This window comes from Lagopus muta, chromosome 14, assembly GCF_023343835.1.
Source record: "Lagopus muta isolate bLagMut1 chromosome 14, bLagMut1 primary, whole genome shotgun sequence".
Lineage (NCBI taxonomy): Eukaryota > Metazoa > Chordata > Aves > Galliformes > Phasianidae > Lagopus > Lagopus muta.
In genome coordinates this window covers 11,822,323-11,841,492 of record NC_064446.1, presented here as the reverse complement: position 1 = coordinate 11,841,492, position 19,170 = coordinate 11,822,323, and the positions used below count along the sequence as shown (strand labels likewise).

The window sequence follows — 19,170 nt, the reverse complement described above, 5'->3', positions numbered from 1 at the left end:
TCTGTGTATGCAGAAATGACTGTCCCTGACTGCTTTGCTCTGGTGATTGATTTTCTTTCTCTCTGCTTTTAGAAATAGCTTCATTACCTGGTCTGGTGTTTCTATACCATAGGATTCCTGACACAAGACACAGTGCTCTCCTCCAGCCCCACTGGGAAACATGCAGAGATGTCACCATTTCTTCCCAAAGCTCATTTTTATATGTCTCCATGGGGTAAAACTGAAAAACAGTGCAATAAAACGAAGGGGGGCAGCAGTATTGTGTGAAAATGCAGGTGTGAAGGTATGGAAAGGCACTTCCTTTGGGAACAGCAGATGACTGCAAGGCAGACTCCTAGGGGAAGACTGCACTGTGATTCTTGGCCATGGAAGCATTTCAGTGGGCAGTGCATGCCTATAGCTGTGGGAGTTTAAGCACCATAGCAGTGTCACCTTCAACTCAGTATATGCCATCACAGAAATGGTGATGAGGGAGGGAACCTGTAGCACCACTAGTGTTGTGATTCTATGGGCCTCCAACACAGAGTGAATGGGAATACTCTGATTTCTGGCTGGAGGTGAAAAAAAGGCCATCTCAGGACATCTTTTGCAGCACGTACTCTTTGGGGAATAGTATTTCTGCCTCAAGAACCGTGAATGATGCCATTAAAACAGCAACTTCCAGATGACAGCTATACTGCAGACCTATCTTTAGAAGGTAGTGCTGTTCCAGGTAAGATTTAAGGGCCTGTGTGGGTTTCCTTAATTTCATTAGAGGCTGACTCGGGTGAGCAGGCTGTCGCTGCTTCAAAGGCACTAAAGCTGCCTCGGTGCTGATGGGTGTATGAAACATTGTTTCTCACTTCATTGCAGTTCCCACAAAGAATTATTAGATCAGGTTAGTGATAGATACCTAATAAAGAATGGCTCTGTGAAGCAGTTTATTTTACAGCAAGCTAGTTCTGGTCTAGCAGGCTGTGAAATCTTCAGGTTCCCATGAAGATAAATATGCTGAAATAGACTGTAATTATATGAAGACCTCCACGTTCTTTTTTATGGAAGACTGAAAAGATGTGTCACTGCATTACCCTGAGCTGGCAGGAGCTAGCATTGAAATAGCAAACAGCAACAAGAGAAACTTGTTTGTTTTTTTTTTCCCCCGTTAATAGATATTGCAAGACAACTTGAAAAAAAATAATTTGTTTCATCTGCATTGGGCTCAGGGTTTACATGAAATTTACAGAAATGAAATGCAGTGGGATGGTAAATACCAACCCGTGCCTCTTTCTCCAGCCAACTGTGCATGGAGGCATTCACCTGCAGCATCTCCTTGCTGCTGGGACAGGAGGAAGCCCTGGCTGTTACCATTAAGTTCTCTTTTATCTGACTGCTTGCTGCTCTCATCTTCTGTCCCTGCAGTCTGTGTTGTGAGTTTCTCGAATGCTGAGGCAGTCTTGCCCAACATTTGAGTTTTATTTGTATCATTAAGATAAAAGAAGGGTGCTATCAGGAAATCTAAGACCACAGATGTACTGTCACTCCTCCGTGCTTCCCATTTCCTTGGTCTATGTACCAGCATACTGCTTCAGGCAGGCTCCCAAGCAATCAGGATGGGAGCTTTTATCAGCAGGGGCTTTTTGCTCCTCTAAGTTTCTTTCTTCTTCCTTGTCCACTTGTTGGGCTGCAAGGTGAAGCTGTTTCCACCCCTCCCCCTTGGAGTGGATGGGTCTGGGCCTGTTGTCCCCAGGAGAGTGCACTGTGGTTCTCCAGTAGCTGTAGGGACAAACAAATTACTCACTGACAACAGAAACCAAGACAAGAGAGAACTATGGAGGAAGTGTAGTGAGACTGAGCCCTGCCCTTGAGATTTATTCTGACACACTTGGTGATGCAAGGGCTGCCTGGAACATGTGTGTTTTAGTACTTTTGGGGCTGTCTTGGAGGAAGGAGAGGCCACAAGTGTCAGTGTTGCTGTGTGGGCCTTTGAGGTATTTCACATGGGCAATTTCAGCCCAGCTCATCCTGCACTGAAGCGCGTTTTTCCATCTGTATGAGTTCAGGCTTTGCAGAAATACGTTATCCTATAGCACGTTGTTTCTCTGGTTGTACAAGAAGCCTCCTCAGGAAGATGGGATGACTTTCCGCTTCCCGTGCCCACTGGCAGTGTTTGCTGTGCTTGCTGCCTGCTGGCCCACAGGTGACAGCGCTTCCAAAGTGACACCTTTACCAACATTCATTTCTTTGTGCATGTTTCCAGTCAGCCTGCCTGGGGAACACGCTTCCAAGCTCACTCTTCCCTCTCTCTCTGTTGTGTACTTAGAAATTATATGTATTTAATAATCTCCTCAGGAACCTCAGTGTCGGGTGATGCCCAGAAAGTGTCAGAGTTATTTAAGAGGGCAGCAATGCACGTTCAGCCCCAAATTTTCTTTTTCTTGGTGTTTTTTGGTGCTTTTTGTTGTGGTGGTGGGTTTTTTTTGTTTGTTTGTTTGTTTTGGTGGGGGGTGGGTTTTTTTGTTTTTTTGTTTTTGCGGTGTTTAATTAGACCAGCGCCCAGGCAAGGGCCGACCTGGGGAGCCGCCGGGTTTCGCCAGGCCTTCCTCCATGCACCGCCGTGAGGGACGCGGGCCCGGCGCTGAGGGGAGGCCGCTGCAGTGGGGGGGGCACCGCGGTGCCCTGGCAACGGCGCGCGCCCCCCTCTTCCCGGCCTTCCGGCTGCCGTACGGGAGCGGGAGAGGGGCGGAGCCTCGCTGTAGCGGCAGACGGACGGCGCTATCCCCCAATAGGATCACAGAGCGGCGGGGCTATGCCCCGCCCCCGAGTCTGGCCCACCCAATCAACGCCGTGCTTTCAGGCGGGGGGGCGGGACTTCCGCCGCCGGGGAGGCGGTTTTGTGTGTGTGTGAGAGCGGTGCGAGCGGGGTCCCGGCTTTCTCGGGGGGCGACGGCGCTTCTGAGCCCGGCGCGGCGCGGCCCGGCCTCCGCGGGCACCGCCGGTAGCGAGCGGCGGCGGGCGGTCCTTCCCGGGCCGCTTCGGGGGATCCCCCCCGCGAGGGGACCCCTGCAGGCGTGGGGGGCCCCGGCGGGCGGCGGGGTCCCCCCGAGGGCCGCTCGCTGAGAGGCGGCGGCGGGGCGGCGGCTCCCTCCGCGGCGGTCGGCTCCGCGCTCGGGGCCGAGGGGCGGGCGGGTGGGCGATGAATGGGTTCAGCACCGAGGAGGACAGCCGGGACGGGCCGCCCGCCGCCCCCTTTTACGGCCAGAGCTGCTGCCTCATCGACGACGGCGATCGCTGCGCGCGGCCCGCGGGCAACGCGTCCTTCAGCAAGAGGATCCAGAAGAGCATCTCGCAGAAGAAGCTGAAGCTGGACATCGACAAAAGCGTGAGTCGCGGCCTCCGGAGGTCGCGCCTTCCTGGAGATCCCCGGGCGCTGCGGGGTGCGGAGCCGGGCTCGGTGCTCGGCAGCAGGCGCGGAATGCAGGCGGCACCGAGCCGCGGAGCGGAGGGCGGCGGGGTCGTTCGGGTTGGGCGGACGGGCGGCTGTGCGCTTTGGAGGCTGCCCTGCTGTTTTAATGCGGGTTTCGTGCTGGAACACGCTCGTGCTGCTAGGTGAGATAAACGGTGCGGGTTGTTATCTCAAGTTAAGCGTAACCGACTCGGTTAATTAAGGAGAATGAATGGGCAGCCTGACCTCGTGGGTGGCAGCCCTGCCAGCGGGTGGGAACGAGGCGATCGTTAAGGTCTCTTCCAGCCCGTGCCGTTCTGTGATTCTGCGAACGCGATAGTGGAGCGGGTTACTTAAAAATAAACCATTGCATCAAGCTTAGAATGTGAGGTGCCTTTTAAATAGGGCGCTTGCACATGTGGTGGCTGGTTGGCACTGAGCAGCTTGGTTTGCTGCTGACTGCTTTGTGCCACGAAGTAACAGCTGTCAGCTCAAGATAGAAACGGGCTTGCTGGGCAGAGAATGCATAGAGCAGAGCAGTGGTGGGGGCTGCAGAGGGCTTTTCTCAGAAGTGAGGCTGTTGCCGGAAGTCTGATCTGCCTGCTTTTCTTATCTGATCTCAGATTGAAAGCACTGAAAAGTAAAGAAGGTGAAGTTTCGAGTCCTTCATCTGGCAGCTTCTTCTGTTGCTTACGTCCCTTTTACACATCCAGGATACAAAATGTGATGGAAAGAAGGGGATCTCTGGGGTTTTAGGAATAAAATGTTGTTTCTGCTGGTCACAGGGTGCAGTGGGTTGGTTTGGTGGTGCAGGCACCTCGTTCTAGAAAGTAAGTCTTCATTGCTAAGGGTTTCAGAGATAGAAAGAGGAAACCAGATGAATGAAATGGGGAGTATGAAGTGTGCTGCTTGAAGGAGTTTGGCATGCAGGGTGTGTGCATCACTTGAAGATATTCTTATCTTATTGGTATCAAATAATTTTGATCATTTGTGGTCCTTTTTTGTACGTGTGCCACTTCTTGTGAGATAACTTCAGTTAAAATCCAGGGTCTGTGACGAGATTAGCTATGGCAAAGGGATACGTTTGCTGTTAGTTTGCCTCTTTTAACTGAGATAATTAGCCAATTTCTGTTTTGCCTAAATTAATAATCTCACTTACTGTTCAAAACAGAAAGTTTGCAAGGCTGGAACAGAGCAACATTTTTCTTGGTAGCACCCTGGCAGTAATTCCTAAAGCAGATGCATTTCCTCCAGACAGTCCACTGTTGTTTTTTTTTTCTGACATGTGATTACAACCATAAAGAAGAAATATGTTATCTGCAGAGGTTCAGCTGGAGCTCTTGAGTCCTTCATTTCCCTTGTTTTTAGTGTTTGTAGTGTAAGCAATCTTCCATGCCTGGGCTTTAAGATTAGAAATTTCTTAACGTTAGCCACGAGGAAGTAAGCAGGTACTCTGCAATACTGCTGGATGCCATTTTTACACTGCCTGTTTTGATTGCTTTTTTGTTTTTTTTTTTTACCACTTCTGCTTTTTAGGTGAGACATCTGTATATATGTGATTTTCACAAGAATTTTATTCAAAGTGTCCGAAACAAACGGAAAAGGAAGACAAGTGATGATGGAGGCGACTCTCCTGAGCACGAGACGGACGTCCCGGAGGTCAGTAGCTGCCAAGAGCTTGTAGATTCCTTAACCTTAACCAGTGTTGGGCCTGGTGAAATTTCACTGGAATATTCTCAGCACCACAACAACTACTGTGAAGTTGCTCTGATTTTTTATTTCCAAGACTTAGCTGATGTGTGATATCCTGGTTTTCTTCGTCATCCCCGTAGGAATTCTCTGATCTTGTAAAGCTTGCTATAAAAAAAGTGTAATAATCTAACTGCACAGCTCTGTGTACGTACCATTTCCAAACAGGGAGCTGCTAGGCTGCTTTACCTTTTTTAGATAAGAAAACCTTACTTCCTTTTTTTGAAGCTAAGCAAACTGTATTTACAGAGGGGACTGGGGTCCTGATGTGGTTCTTTGTTAGCTAGCATGCATCATTTCACAAAGACTGTAGAGTATCCAATCCATCTCTGTATGACTGGTGAGAACCAGAGATTTTAGGCTTCTGCAGACCTTTGTATGTCGTACTTCTAGCACTGCTTAAAAATTACATTCAAGTTATGGACTGTATTGGTAGCATTTATTTATTTTAAGGAAGTAGACAGATTTATTTCTGCGTTGCAAAATGATAGAATCGCCCCTTTGTCCAGCTGTATGCAGTGTTTGCTTTTTGATGATTCTGGCACTGTTAGCACTGCATGAAGTTGAGCAAAGGTAATCCTGATGGAGGCCCTGAGTTCTGGCCGTGTCAGCAGAGCCCTCTGCTGGATGTGCGTCCCGTGCTGGCAAGGAGCGTTTGTCCTCAAAAGAAAAGTAAGGCATTATGCCAGCAATCCACACACCTGCTTGGAGGTCTGGAAGAAGCACTGAGATTTGTTTTTCCTTTTGAGGATACGTGAGCCTTTGTTGTAGCTGTTTGTGCTTCTGTTCCATCTGGTTTTCTGTTGGAACTTCACAATACTGACATCACATCAGTTATCGTAACAGCTGCTGAAAGCCCAGCTGGCATCCAGGGATGTTGGTGCTGCAGCATGTTTATGCTGTGTGCTGTTTTAAAACTGAGGGATGCTCATCATGTTACCACACATGGAACTGTGCAGCATGTTGGTCTTTATGTCATTTTTTTCATTTATTTTTTTGGGGGGGGGGAAAGGAGGGGAAGGAAATATGCAAAACTTCTCTGTCTCTGAAACATGGCATTTCTCACATGATCTTCATCCTGCAACCTGCTTGTAAGCAGTGCACTCCCCACTGATATGTTTGAATTACATTTTATCTCTGAGCTCTGTCTTATGTCACAAGGCATTTGTTCAGTGCCTGCAAAACTGGTATTTCGGATGTGAGCTTTTTAAACCTTATGGGAACAAAAGGTTTCCTTTTGCTCCGAGCTTGCGGAGGTGTAATTGATAGTAGAAATTGGCCAGCAATTCTGTTGACAGCATGTGAACCAGAACGAAATTCCGTATTTCCCTGAGGCTGTTTTAGTCTTTCAGCATTAACAAGTATAAAATAGATTTAGATTTGTCTGTAAGGCAAGCTGACGTGGTTCTGAATGCGAGCAAGGAGCAGCTCTGTTGATGAGGAAGTAGTTATTTTTAGATCACTCTGCATCTATGCTTAATAGATGCTAAAGTGAGCACTCATCCCCTGTGCTCTGTTTCACTTCCAGGTTGACTTGTTCCAGCTCCAAGTGAACACTCTGCGACGTTACAAGAGACATTATAAGCTGCAGACCAGGCCTGGACTCAACAAGGCTCAGCTGGCAGAAGTAAGTGATAACGAGGTGTTAGTATTCTCTCTTGTTATTAAAATGCTTTTTGCTCCTATGCTGGAGTGCCCGTTTCTTGGATGCTAATACTTGTAGTGACTAATGTGCAGCATGTGCTCCATGGCAGATCTGGGGGATGGTGTGAACAGAAAGCCGTGTGCTTTCTTTCACCAGGGGTGGTCATGGGAATCATGGGAGGTTGTTCTTAAAAGCATGTTTTAGTAACTTGCTTTTTCCTGCTTCCTTTACTTCTGTACTTACAGACACAGTCTGTTACCTTTAGGAGAACATAGTTTTGACTGGCCTGAGTGTTAGCTGAAGATGGCTGTTTTTCTGAAATTAAAGTTTCCCCATTCATAGTTACCTTAAGTGCCCCTATTTTTTATTTCCTTGCAGCCACCTGAACTGCTTGAAATTGCTGATTTTTTTTTAAGGCAAAATCATTGACCGTGACTTCAGATTCCTTATTTCTCTCCCTTGTCCCAATGTCTTATGATTCTCTAGTAAAGGGTTGGTTTTTTTTCCTTAAGGAAAAAACTCTACTGTTTCTTTCACACCATATTTATTGAGAAATAACTCCCTGCAACTCTGTTAGTCAGGGTAGTTGTGCTTGACATGCATCTACTCTTCTTTCTCTCCTAATGGGATCTGAAGGCATTCTCCAGGAAATGTCTTCTCCACACTTAGAGGAACTGTAGCAGTTACTGAGTGATAATGAGGTTATTTTTGTGAGCTGGAGTTTTCACAGCTGTCTTCCCAAAGACTGAACAGTTTTGCTATGACTTTAAAGAACAACCTAAAAAGACAGCAAAACACTTTCTTCTTCTTGCAGAGTCAGCTAGAGAATGAACGTAGAGAATATATAGTGTAGTGCACATAGGAGTAAGATTGTATGTCCTCATTAGTATATCAGATTTATATGTTATAAGTAACCAGTCTGCTGGTTGCCTCCTGCCATGAAGGACTGCATACTTAAGCAATTTACCATGCGTATGCCCAGGAGGGGAAAGGAGAAAAAAAACCAAACCTACTGTGCAAGCAGAAAATAACCTTAAAGGGAGCCTAACTTAAAGTTGTCACACACTTCCCAGATTTCCTGTGAAGTCTGAGCAGCTTTGACACTACGCTGGATCCTCGTCCAGCTCCCATGCTTGAATCACTGCTGCCTGAGGCTCTTAGACTCCTGCTGCTACCCCACCGTAAGGAAAATTCAAACTTCCATAAATCTTCTTGGAGTGACTTATTGCTCAGCCTGCATCAATATCCAGCTCTGGAGTTGTACTGAGAACCAAAAGAGCTTCTTCGATATAAGAAGCAGGTCTCGGCCAGCTCCGGTGTTTTCTACATTCATTTTCTGAGGGGGAAAAGAAAGCAGCTGTGGTTCAGGGCTTACACTCAAATCTGAGACAGATAGCCTTAACTGAACCCTGACATTCCCATTGCAAATCCCCAGGGATTCCTTTTGGTGAAAGCTTACCCAGTGTATTTTCCCTTGGAATCTAAGACTTTACTACATCTGGTTCACATAGCAAAGTGTTTCAGTGTTTCTGACACCCCACCTTAAAATACTGAGATGCAGGAAGACTTTACTCTTCCAAATAATCTCGGCATGAAATGAGAATATGCTGCTTTGGCAGGAGGACTTTCTGGCTTTCAAATTCCGCTTGTAGGTTGGCTGCAAATACTGCTGACATAGCAAGACTGTGTTCTGCTCGTATGAACGTTCCAGCTGTAAAGACAGAGACAGAGAGAGGTAAAGGAGGACTGACAGTTTGAATTGTGCATGTTTGCCTAGGAGTGTATTGTGCTCAGTGACCGTAAAATCAGCTTTTGGAAAACGCAGGGAACCCGGAGTTCTGGTTATTTCTGCTTTTAAATTCCCAAATTTCTGTCTTTTTGTATGTTGTTGTTCTAGACTGTCAGTCGACACTTCAGGAATATTCCTGTGAATGAGAAAGAGACTCTGGCTTATTTCATCTATATGGTGAAGAACAACAAGAGCAGGCTGGACCAGAAATCAGAAAGTAGCAAGCAACTAGAATGAAGAGTAACAAGACCTGGAATAGGAGAGATCTTGAAGGAACACGTGGTATTGTGCTTTTTAGATATATAAAAACTTTGGAAGTATATTGTAATTTTTTTTTTTCTAATGCAGTAAATCTGGATGATGGAAAAGTATAGACAGTTCTTATCAGGAATATTTGAGAACACGTGCACACCATTTTTCTGAAGACTTCTCATTTAAAACTCACGTTGGAATAAAGCAATGACAATAACAAGGAAACTGAGTAAACTTAGGACTGCGGAATCTGTTAATGTTGTGTTCTAAAATCTCTCTGGAAATCTACATCTCAATGCAATTTAGGTCACGGATGGGGTTTTTTTCCCCTGAATTCAGCTGTCTCACCAAACGCCATGCAGTTTGTTTTCATGCAGGACTGGAATAGCAGCAGAGATGAAATGCATTGTAGAGGTGCGTGGCTCAGCAGTTTGTCTGAAGCTTGCTCCCCACATACACGTGCTCTGTCTTGCCTTGAGGCAGTGCTTCAAGTCTCAAACTTCTATGAATGCTCCAGCTCACCAACTCTGCTCCACTGAACTACTCAACTAGACTGAAAATTGATTTTTTTTTTTTTTTAATCTTCCCTTTCCCCCCCTCCCCCCAAAATGGAAGCCAAACAACTTTCTGGAATCTTTTTTTTCCATTTTTTAATTTTTTTTAATTTAAGAACTCACTTCTTAATTATCTATAAGCATTTAAGGAATTTTGCAGCTCCTCAGAATGTGGTATCAAGGCAAATTTGCTGGGAATGATCATGTTGGTAGAAATGCTCTTTCACTTCACTTCTGTGTGTTTCCCTTGTATTCAAGACTTAATGATAGCAGGTGAAACAGTGGGTTGTTAAGACGTCCATCTCTTAATCTCTATGCCAGATCAGGTATCAATCAGAAGCAGTGTGACTTTTATACTGATGCTGGTCTTTAACAGGTGTCACAAAACTGCAGTGTGGGTCAGTGTGCTCTGCTTGGTGTGAATCAGACTTCAGCTAATGGATGTAGCACAGTCACCAAGGCGATGAACTGGCTGGAGAGTGGTGCATTTCATCTGTCTCTGTGAATAAGCAGAAGTATGGAAGCACTTTTCTCTTGTGAGCGTTCCTTGTGCTTTCCTAACAGTTCTGTGACCTGGAGGGTGGATTGCTGGTGCTCACAAACAGTGCTGTAGACAGAAATATCTCTGGTTTTGTTATTTAAAGCCAACGTGTCCTTATAAACAACGCAGTAGTTATTTTGGCTAAAGGAGCTGGTGAAATTGTTGGTCACGTCTGCCTGCTCTCCAGTGACCTCAAGTTCTATACAAGGGGATCTGCTGTAAAGCACCGCTCTGTGTTCATGCTGTCCTAACCATTGTCTCCATTCTGTTGCAAGATGCCAAGACTCCACACACAGAGTATATTCTCAACAAGCCTTAAGCACTGAACTCAACAGTTGAAAACATTGGCTAGCATTTTAGTCACCCGAATCTAGACCATGCTGTGTTGAAGAACAGAACACACGGTCACAGTCCCAGCTTGACACTGCGTCAGATGTTTTGTAAGGCACGAGTGAAGCTCTCCCAAGGTCTCTAAAAAATCAAGTCACAATTTAAAGCAAGGTGTCCACATCAGCTTTGAATGGTGTGCTAAAAGTCTAAGGAGATGTTAAATGAGCTTCAGCATGTATAAGTTCTGTGTCATAGCCGGACATAACCTGTTATGCTACGTGCCCCAGTTGTGAAGTTTTGGGAGCGTGGTGATTTCAGCATTTCCTCGTTCAGTTCGGTGTGAAACCGAAGAACATGGAATAGGAGAAGTGCTCAGAGAATGAGGAGAGAATGTCAAGTACTGGTATTTTGTGAATGTCTCAAAATTTCTGACTTATGGTGATCCTTACTGGAAGGATGGAGCAGCTCCCACATCAGTCAATGAGATCTGGCTTCTCTCATTCAGGACAGATAGCTAGAAGGGTATTTTCTCTGACTGCGTGTTAATATTCAAAGTGCTCACGTAGTCAGAGGATATTATTAAGAGAAAATGAGTTTCTGAGTTGAGAGTTACACCTCAGTGTAACTTGTAGACCAAAACTGTATAAAAAAAAGTGTAGTTTGTTTGGGGTTTCTTGTTATTTGTTTTATTTCTAGGACTAAATACATCTGTTGGGGTGTTTTAGCAGCCAGCAGCAAAATGATTCTTTTTGAGGAAATATGGTGGCAGGTTCCATCTGTTCAGGTGTATTCACTGGAATGCTTTATGCAGAGGTGGTATCCAGGAATTTGTTTTATTTGATTTTTTTTTCTGAAAATAGTCAATTGATGTCAAATGTGATCCTTGGTTTCGCTCTTAAGCAATCATACTTTTTTGGAAAACTAATAATAATAGTGATATGTGATGATGAAGTGATGTTTACCAGCCATTAGCAGTTGCTTATAAGGTGGAAGACTTAGGGGCAAGATACCAAAAACCAACCAAACAAACAAAAACCCCAAAAGAATCTTTGGCTGTCAGACCCCATAGCCTTATAAATCCTTGCGAATGCCTTATTGCCTTGTTCTCAACTTAGCTAGAGCAAAACGCCTTGAGCAAATGAAAGCTGATGTCTTGTTGGAAGGGTTGGCCACTTTCTGGCTGCCACACTATAAACTGAACTCACACGTCAATTCAGTAGCAATATCCATGTTCAGGGTGCCTGTGATTCTTGAAAAGCATTTAGTGTCTAATAACCAGAGAACGCAACAATGCAATTGTCATTCTGTACAATACCATTCTGTGTATCTGATTCCTTATGCTGCATGCCAATTAAAAAACTTTCCAACTCTTTTTTTTTTTTTTTTAATTTCAAAGTAAATGTGTTTGAACCTCACACTTATGAAGCCATGAGGTTTTCGTAGCACTTTTAGATGAGACTCGTTGGAAAGGCAGAAGACCCAGATGGCTTTGGCTGGTATGACATCTGGTGGGTGGTGGTGGTTGTTTTTTTGCCTCTTTCACATTTTGCTTTTCACAGTTGGGCCTTAAATTCTGTCTAGCTTTGAACCATGGAGCACAAGCCTTGGGGCATGGGGGATGACCGTATGTCATTCTCCATTTATGATAGAGTGGAAGCTTATTTCTTACAAGCCTGCATAGGAGATGTTCACCCAGGGGTAGAGAACTGTCTTTGAAGCCCTCCAGCCATTACCTAGCCTAACTCAATTCCATAGCCTAATTCAACCCTTGTTGAAGAGCTGCATCAACTTCATTAGACCTCTGATCAGATCCAAATCCATTAATATGAAATCCAAATAATGCAGAAACATCTCTACCAGAGTTAATTTTATCCCGTGTGCTGACCCTCTGCTCTCTTTAAGGGAAGAAGAAGGAATAATTACTGGTAGCTGTTGGCTTGAGCTCAACTCAAGGGAGTTTGAAATGTGAAGAGTGAGGTCAGCAACAATCTGGTGGCTGAGAAGTGCATGCATTTCCAAGGAGGCTGGGTTAGAATGAAGTTTTTGTAACACTTTGCCTCACAAAGAATATTGTATATCAACCTGAAGTAAGCAATTGCATTAAAAGCTGATGTTTCTTTTGACAGGCACTTTAGATGTTCAGACTAAAAAGCAGAGAGGACAGGCTTGTGCTGCTTGGCCCCAAAACTCTGGTGTCCCAGTTTTCCTCAGAAGTGTGGCTGTAAACCACCAGATTCCATGGTGTACAAAGTTTGATCTAAACATGTTGTCTGACATTTTAAAGTTGATCTTACATACAAGAAGATCGTGAGCCAAAATAATCCATAGTAAATGCATGCTTTCAAGCACATCGTGATGGCAAGGAGAAAAAAAAAACAACAGGACACAGCCCATGGAAAGGCTGAGCAAAACACGCTTCCACAGTTAGCAAGGTGGGGGAAGACTTTCTGTGTTAACTCTAGTAATGGATGTTTTATGAGAGGGGAAGGAGGGGGAGCTGTGCACTTTACGTCTTTTGGTTGAGCCAAATGTAAATACCAATGGGAGATCTTCAGCAGTAACTGCAGTTGGAGGGAAGAGAAATGGTCTGCTGGAGGACTGTTTATTTAAATTGGCAGATCATTATACTTCCCTAGAGCACTAGCGTCACTTTGCTTCTACAGTTTAACAGAGTGGGTAATAGGAGGTGGTCTCCCTACCACAAGGAGTCCTTGCACTGCCCACAGCGTCGACTGCAGAGTCCTAAAGGTGAAGGAATGTTTTTGATGCCTCACTCCTCTTGTCACTGATGTCCTTTAGCCATCTCTAGCTCACCAAGTTAGGGGAGATCTCATTTTCCACTTCCAAAGCGCAAACAGTTACGATGTAAGATGCTCCTTGCACTTCTCACAGCTGTCCCTGATCTCGTGTTTTTGACTTGGCTGTGAGCACGTCTGTTAGAAATGCATGAAATGGTTGAAGAAAATGTGGGGAGTAGTGGGGGGCTTCTGCCTTAAACCCAAACTTCCCTCACAAGCATCTCTGCAGGCCATGCTGTACACCTCCAGCATCTCCCAGCTGCACCCTGGCAGAGTTGGGTTGGTTCCTGTCCTGCCCAGCACTGGGTGCAGGGGAGGTGAACAGCAGGTAACTCACAGAATGGCTTGGAGTCTTTCAGTGGCTTACTGGGAGAGGAAAACTGTGTTCTCTCTTCTGTTTCTGGCCTCCATGTGTTGTGCTGATATTATGCCAAATGTTTTGGACACCTTGTATTTTTAACTGTGTAATATAGCTGTGTATTGTTAAAGCTACTTAGTAACTTATAGCAAAATTGTAGAACTCATTTCTCTGAGGTGTAGGAAATGTCCTGCTTCCACTGTGTATAAGACTATAAATCTATACTGTCTGACAGAGATGAAATGCTGAATTTCACTTTAATAAATGATCTATCTAGCAACAAGGCCTACATTCCCTTTTGTATTTGCTTTTCTTCTCTTAGCATTTTCAGCTCCAGAAACAATGGCACTTTGCTTTGCACAGATGTTTTGTGGCAGGTGTTTCTGATTCACTGCCCAGCTGCTGAGGTGGGTGCTGCTCCAGAGCAACGCCAATGTGTAACGTCACAGTGTGAATCAGCTAAGCAGAGAGATTGCCTTCCATGAAGAGCTCTGGTTCATTTCATTTTCCTGTATTGTTCTTCATCCTGACCATCATCCTTGTAAGCAAAGACAACTCCTGTGTTTTGCTTCAGTAAGAATTGAGTTATGGCAGAAGTTGTGGCTGGAATACTTGTTCTCCTGAAGCCTGTCGTGGCATCTCCTAGGTCTCTGCTGGTACTGTCTGAGGTATGTTTTAGCCTTGATTTTTAGCCAGGAAAGACATAGCAAAGCTTTTCAGACACCTGGACTATCACAGAGAGGAATGATAGAAAGCTGAGAGCTCAAAATATATTACCTGATTTTTTCATTGTCGAGTTAAATGACTCTGATGTGCAGCAAAATCAGTGATCAGTAATTGTTTGAATCTAATCTCTTAGCTAAAGGCAGTCCGTTACGCTGGGAGGAACTGAGCTGGCACTCCAGAAAAGTCCTTGTGTCCTCACTGCCTGTGTTTGGGGACATATGGAAGCCTGAGGAAAGGTTCAGGATCTTTTTGCATGCATGGCAGCATGCTGCAGGAGTGCTGGGGAACCTTCAGTTGGAGAAGACAAGACCAGAGGTCACAAAGAGCAGGAGTAGAAACTTAGCAGGACGTCACCTGCATGTTGCCAAGCATTTCTAGGAGGTGTCAGGGAAAGGACTTCAGGTGAGGACGAGGGCAGCAAACCCCAATGGAAAGGAAGAAGCTGCATCATTTGCATTCCCAAAGCTGTGAGCATGGAGTCTGCCAGCACAGCGAGGAGCTGGTGGGGGAAAGGCAGCAGGGCTGAAGGGAGAACGACTTCAGACAGCAGTTTTGCAGATGCCAACTTCAGCATGCAGGGTACATTGGGAAATCCAGTGCTGGAAACAAACTGCTGATGAACCTGCAGCTTGCACAGATAACGCTGCTTAATCTCGTGCTGGCTGCTCGCCAAGCAACCCACGGTTTTCATGCTCCAAACACCAGGGAGGAATCCACTCAGTCTCTTTTTCATGTATTTACACTCAGAAACTGCAGCGAGCTGACTGGGCGCCCTGACCGACATCGCCTTGTCTCCTGTGCTCCCAGCTGCCGTGCGAGGGCAGTGTTGGCTCGCTGTGCTGGGTGCCCATGGCCTGGGGGTTGCTCCCTGTCCCTAGGATGGCTGCTGGGCAGGAGCTGGCTGGGCTTGTCAGATAGTGGAAGTGGAGTGATGCTGCAGTGGGATGTGAAGACCATGAAAAGGGTTGGTTGGTTGGTTTTGTTTTGTTGTTTTTTTTCCCCCTGCTGGAGATTGAAATTGAACGTGTCTGATTGTCTGTGTGAGCCCTCCTGCAGCCTCCTTGCTGTGCTGATGGAAACCAGGCTCCGGTTCTCTGCTCCTCAGCAGAAAGGGCAGCACAGAGGACTGGGGAAAAATGCAAAATACGTTCAATGGTTTTATGCTTTGGAGATGTGATTGAGCAGAGCGGGCTGAGGGTGGAGGAAGAGCCTCAGGGCTTGGGTTTGCTCTATTTTTTTCTTATTTTTTAATTTATTTCCTTGTATCCAATAAGAGGTGACTGCAGCTCTGCCAATGCTGAATCTCACTTTGCCAAGTGAGATCTCTTATCCTTGCAAGCGGCATTGGCTTCTTTCCTAAGTACCTCAAAGCCCCCTAACATGCTTTTACTTAATTGTTTTTTGAATGTTTTCCAGGATCTGCTTCCTCAGCAGAGAGCACCAAGATGGAAGCACAGCTGCCCATGCAGGGGAAAGCAGTGACTGCAAGGCAGGTGAGGAGGGAAGAGTTGGCTTGGGGGGATGCTCCCCTGCCACAGCTCAGGGCAGCAAGGTCTGGGGGCACAATGATGAATCCCAGCTGTGGCCACAGAGAAGACTGAGCACAAGTGTCTGAGCGTTGCCTGCAGTGTCTCCTCCTGGCCTTGACACCTGTGTGGGCAAATCTGCCTTGTTCACAGGACAGGGGAGGAGCTGGGTTGCATCCCACAGTGGTCTCGTTCACAGCACAAGTGAGTGTCTGGGTCTTTGTCCATACAGTCAGCTCTGGAAGGATCTGTGCCCACCGGTTTGATGTTCTTGTTGAGCCAAACCTACCTTTCTAATGGAAGGAATTCCCCCAACACCCTCTCCACCCTTCCCCCCCCAATAATTTCCACCATTTGCTGCATGTAAGCTCTGATCCTCACACAAAAAGCTGGGCTGGTGTGCAGGAGCACTTGGAAGAGGAAAGGTGAACAGCTGAGGGAGTTTTTGGTTTGACACATGTCATGCAGCAGGTCAGCACATAGAGCTGCCCAGCCCCTCACTTTGGGATGCTGCTCCAAGCTGAGGCACTCCAACCAGACTGCTCCTGCAGGTCAGTTATGGGCCATGAGAACTTTTGTCAACGTAGCTGCAGACTGAGAAAAAAAAAATCCCTTTTTCTTCTTGATTCCTTTCCTTTCAGCTGCTGGTGACACCATAAATTCCCCTGGTTCTCTGCTTACTATAAAATCTTTTGGGGTGGTCAGGACCTGAATTCCTCATGCAAAAGAACAAACAGACAAAAAAAAAACAAAGGGAACTTGACAAGTAAGGATGCTTGCTGTGGAGAATACTTACTGATCCCCACCCCGAGCTTGTGAGTGTTGTGAGAGCAGTGAATGTGCACTTCTCCCAGCTGGAAATGGATCCTTCGTGGGGTGAAGCAATACAGGTTGGTGTTGAAGAGGTGTAGGGTATGGGACTGCAGTTTGTCCATTGTGCCAGGGATGCTCTTGGGAAGGGTGCACTGCTCTTGGTTTTCTTCCAGCGCTGTTGGCTGTATGGGGAAATGCAGCCTGGGCGGATCACAGTGCTGGTGGATCCAAATGGGGATTGTCAGAGGGGTGCAAAGCCAGAGAGTGTGGGTTTATTTAAAAATAAATAAATGCAAGAGTGTTCATCTGCCTCCTACCTGCAGTGTCACCCTGTGCTTGGAGGTTGTGCCTACAGCTATGGTTTGGGAACAAGTCTTCTCTTTAGGTGGGTCTCCAGTCACGTGGCTCTGCGAGCACGGAGATTCAAGGGAAAGCATTGGGAGCATTACAGCTGAGGGGCCGTGTGCTGGACAGAATCCTTCCACCTGAGCAGTCCTTGCAGGAGACAGTCTGACCCGGGAGCCGGCAACTGGGCTCAGCGGCTCCGAGTGTTGGGTGAGGATCAAAAAGCTGCCCCAGCTGTAAATCTCTCACCTGCCATCTTCCTTACCGGAGCTTGTGGCCATTCCTCTGAGGTCGGCCCCGGGTCAGGATTTCTCCTGTCTCTTTAGCCCCCAAACCTGGAGATTTTTGTCTTATCTTTGACGCCATCTTGACACCGAAAACAAATTATGACCCAATTACCCCTCCCGAGAGGGGCTGGGGCTACCTTAAATGGCCACAACTGTCAGGCGCTTCCTTAAGAGCAGGTCATTACTGGGGTGCAGGCTGGGGAGGGGGCAGTGACAGGATGGGGGGGAAGGAAAAGGGGTAAAGGGGACCCTCCCCTTGGCATAGGGTCCCCTCCTGCATGGAGACATCCCATCCTGTGCTGGCTGAACTGCATTCGACCTGCAGGCCAGGGCTCACCGCTGGTGGGTGCAGACTGCATGGTACAGGGGCTGCCCCCACCCTGCCCTGCATCACCATCCCCATCACCCTGCATCTGCCCTGGCCCTGGCCGTGACCTTTGGGGGGAGCTGCTGCTGGGGCTGGGGTTGACTCTGCTGCAGTGCAGGTCACCAAAGCCCTGAGTTTTTTAAAAAATCCTTTTGCTTTTTCTCTTTCAGTGCTCTCAGAGCACAGCTCTGCTGCCCCGTGTGCCCGTGTGCCTCTTGCTGGAGGCTGCAGCAGCGCTGAGCTGAGTTCCAGCCTGCTGATGGTACCTACAGGTACCCCATGCATCTCCCTGTGCTGTGCCGCTGCATCGGTGCCGCTCCCCTTCGCACACTGTGCACAGCACCCCCTGATCTCACCGTTTTGCTCCAGGTCCCCTTTTGCTCCTGGCTGAGCAGGGGTTGGGGCTGCAGTTGGGTGTTTCTTTCTTACTTTTTTTTTTGTCAGATTGGTATTTTATTTGGCTCCATACTGTCTACTGAGCTGTCCAGCGTAACCCTTCCGTCGCTGCTTCTGAGATAAGAGCGGGCTCCCTGGAGATCAGATAAACAGGCCCATAAATACCTACAACAACAAGGAGCGGGGCAGAAATATGCAAAAGGACAAGAGGACTCTTCCAAGCCCCAGAGATGCAGGGATGGGGTGAAAAGGACCCGACAGCGCTGCTGCCCAACTCCTATCCCTGTGTCTGGTCAGGGTCTGCTCCGCCATTCCCGGTGGTTGCATCCCAGTGGAGGCACTGCAGCACGTAGGGTGCTGCCCCGGGGCATTTGCTTCTGCCCGAGCTGCCGCAGCCCCGTGCTGGGAGCTGTCGTGTCCCAGCAGCACCAAGTTCACGGCAGGGTCGAGTGGGAGGTGTGCCATCAGGTGGCCAAAAATGCAAAGCTGACGGCCCAGCTGCCACTCGGTACGTGTTGCTGGGTGGGAAAGGGGGTGCTTGAGGTAGGAGCTGCACGCAGCTGCCTGCCCGCTGTCAGGACGTCCCGCAGCTGCTGTTCCCCAGCTCAGCAATCCCTGCATGCTGGGCTGCTCACACACACACAGCCCATCTGCACCACAGGAGCACAGGAAACGTGTAGCATTCGTTTTTGTGATCTAATCTCACTGAAAAATCTCCTTGCTCTGGATGTGGAAACAGAGAGCATTTTTACTCGGAAATCCACAAAGGCATGAGGGAGGTGTGCGTGGCAGTGATGTCCCAGATGCTGTCTGCCAGTAGGCACTGTGCTCCCAACAGCAGTGCTTGAGGAGCTGCACCGACAGTGCTGGGCATCCCACTGCCAGAACTGGAAACCCACGGGAGAAACAGCAGCAGAGGTTTTTGGGAGGGCTGCAGGCACAGTGTGCCCAGGCTGCCAGTGATGGGAGCTCAGTGCTGGGTCCAGAGACACTGCTGCACGACCCCTGTGCAGCACAGCTGTCCCCGCATCCATCACCCTTCCTCCCCCAGCCCACACTATGGGGCAGCCCCGTGCGATGCCTTATGGTGAGGGAGAGTGGCTGGAACGTGTGAGCAGGAGCTCGGGCTGCACCATCATGGCACAGAGTGTCCAGAGTCAGCTTGGGAGCGTTATAAAGCAGCCCCGTAAGGGACGGTGAAACTCAGCCTTAAATAGGACACTGGCAGCCACTTTTCTGTACATTTTCTTCCTTTTTTTTATTTTTTATTTTT

General features: G+C 47.4%; 1 protein-coding gene across 1 annotated transcript; it reads left to right on the top strand.

The window, feature by feature from the left end:
• Positions 1-3,164: 3,164 nt before the first annotated feature.
• SAP30L (SAP30 like) lies at positions 3,165-11,667 on the top strand. Its single transcript, XM_048960735.1, has 4 exons — positions 3,165-3,358; positions 4,958-5,080; positions 6,699-6,797; positions 8,713-11,667. The coding sequence occupies exons 1-4, from the start codon at positions 3,173-3,175 to the stop codon at positions 8,839-8,841; spliced, it is 537 nt and encodes a 178-aa protein (XP_048816692.1). The 5' UTR covers positions 3,165-3,172; the 3' UTR covers positions 8,842-11,667.
• Positions 11,668-19,170: the final 7,503 nt, after the last annotated feature.

Excerpts from the sequence above, each read along its gene's own strand:
- SAP30L (XM_048960735.1), top strand. The coding sequence starts at position 3,173 with ATGAATGGGTTCAGCACCGAGGAGGACAGCCGGGACGGGCCGCCCGCC. Across the intron at positions 5,081-6,698 it reads ACGAGACGGACGTCCCGGAG|GTTGACTTGTTCCAGCTCCA; the intron begins GTCAGTAGCTGC and ends TTTCACTTCCAG. Across the intron at positions 6,798-8,712 it reads ACAAGGCTCAGCTGGCAGAA|ACTGTCAGTCGACACTTCAG; the intron begins GTAAGTGATAAC and ends TTGTTGTTCTAG.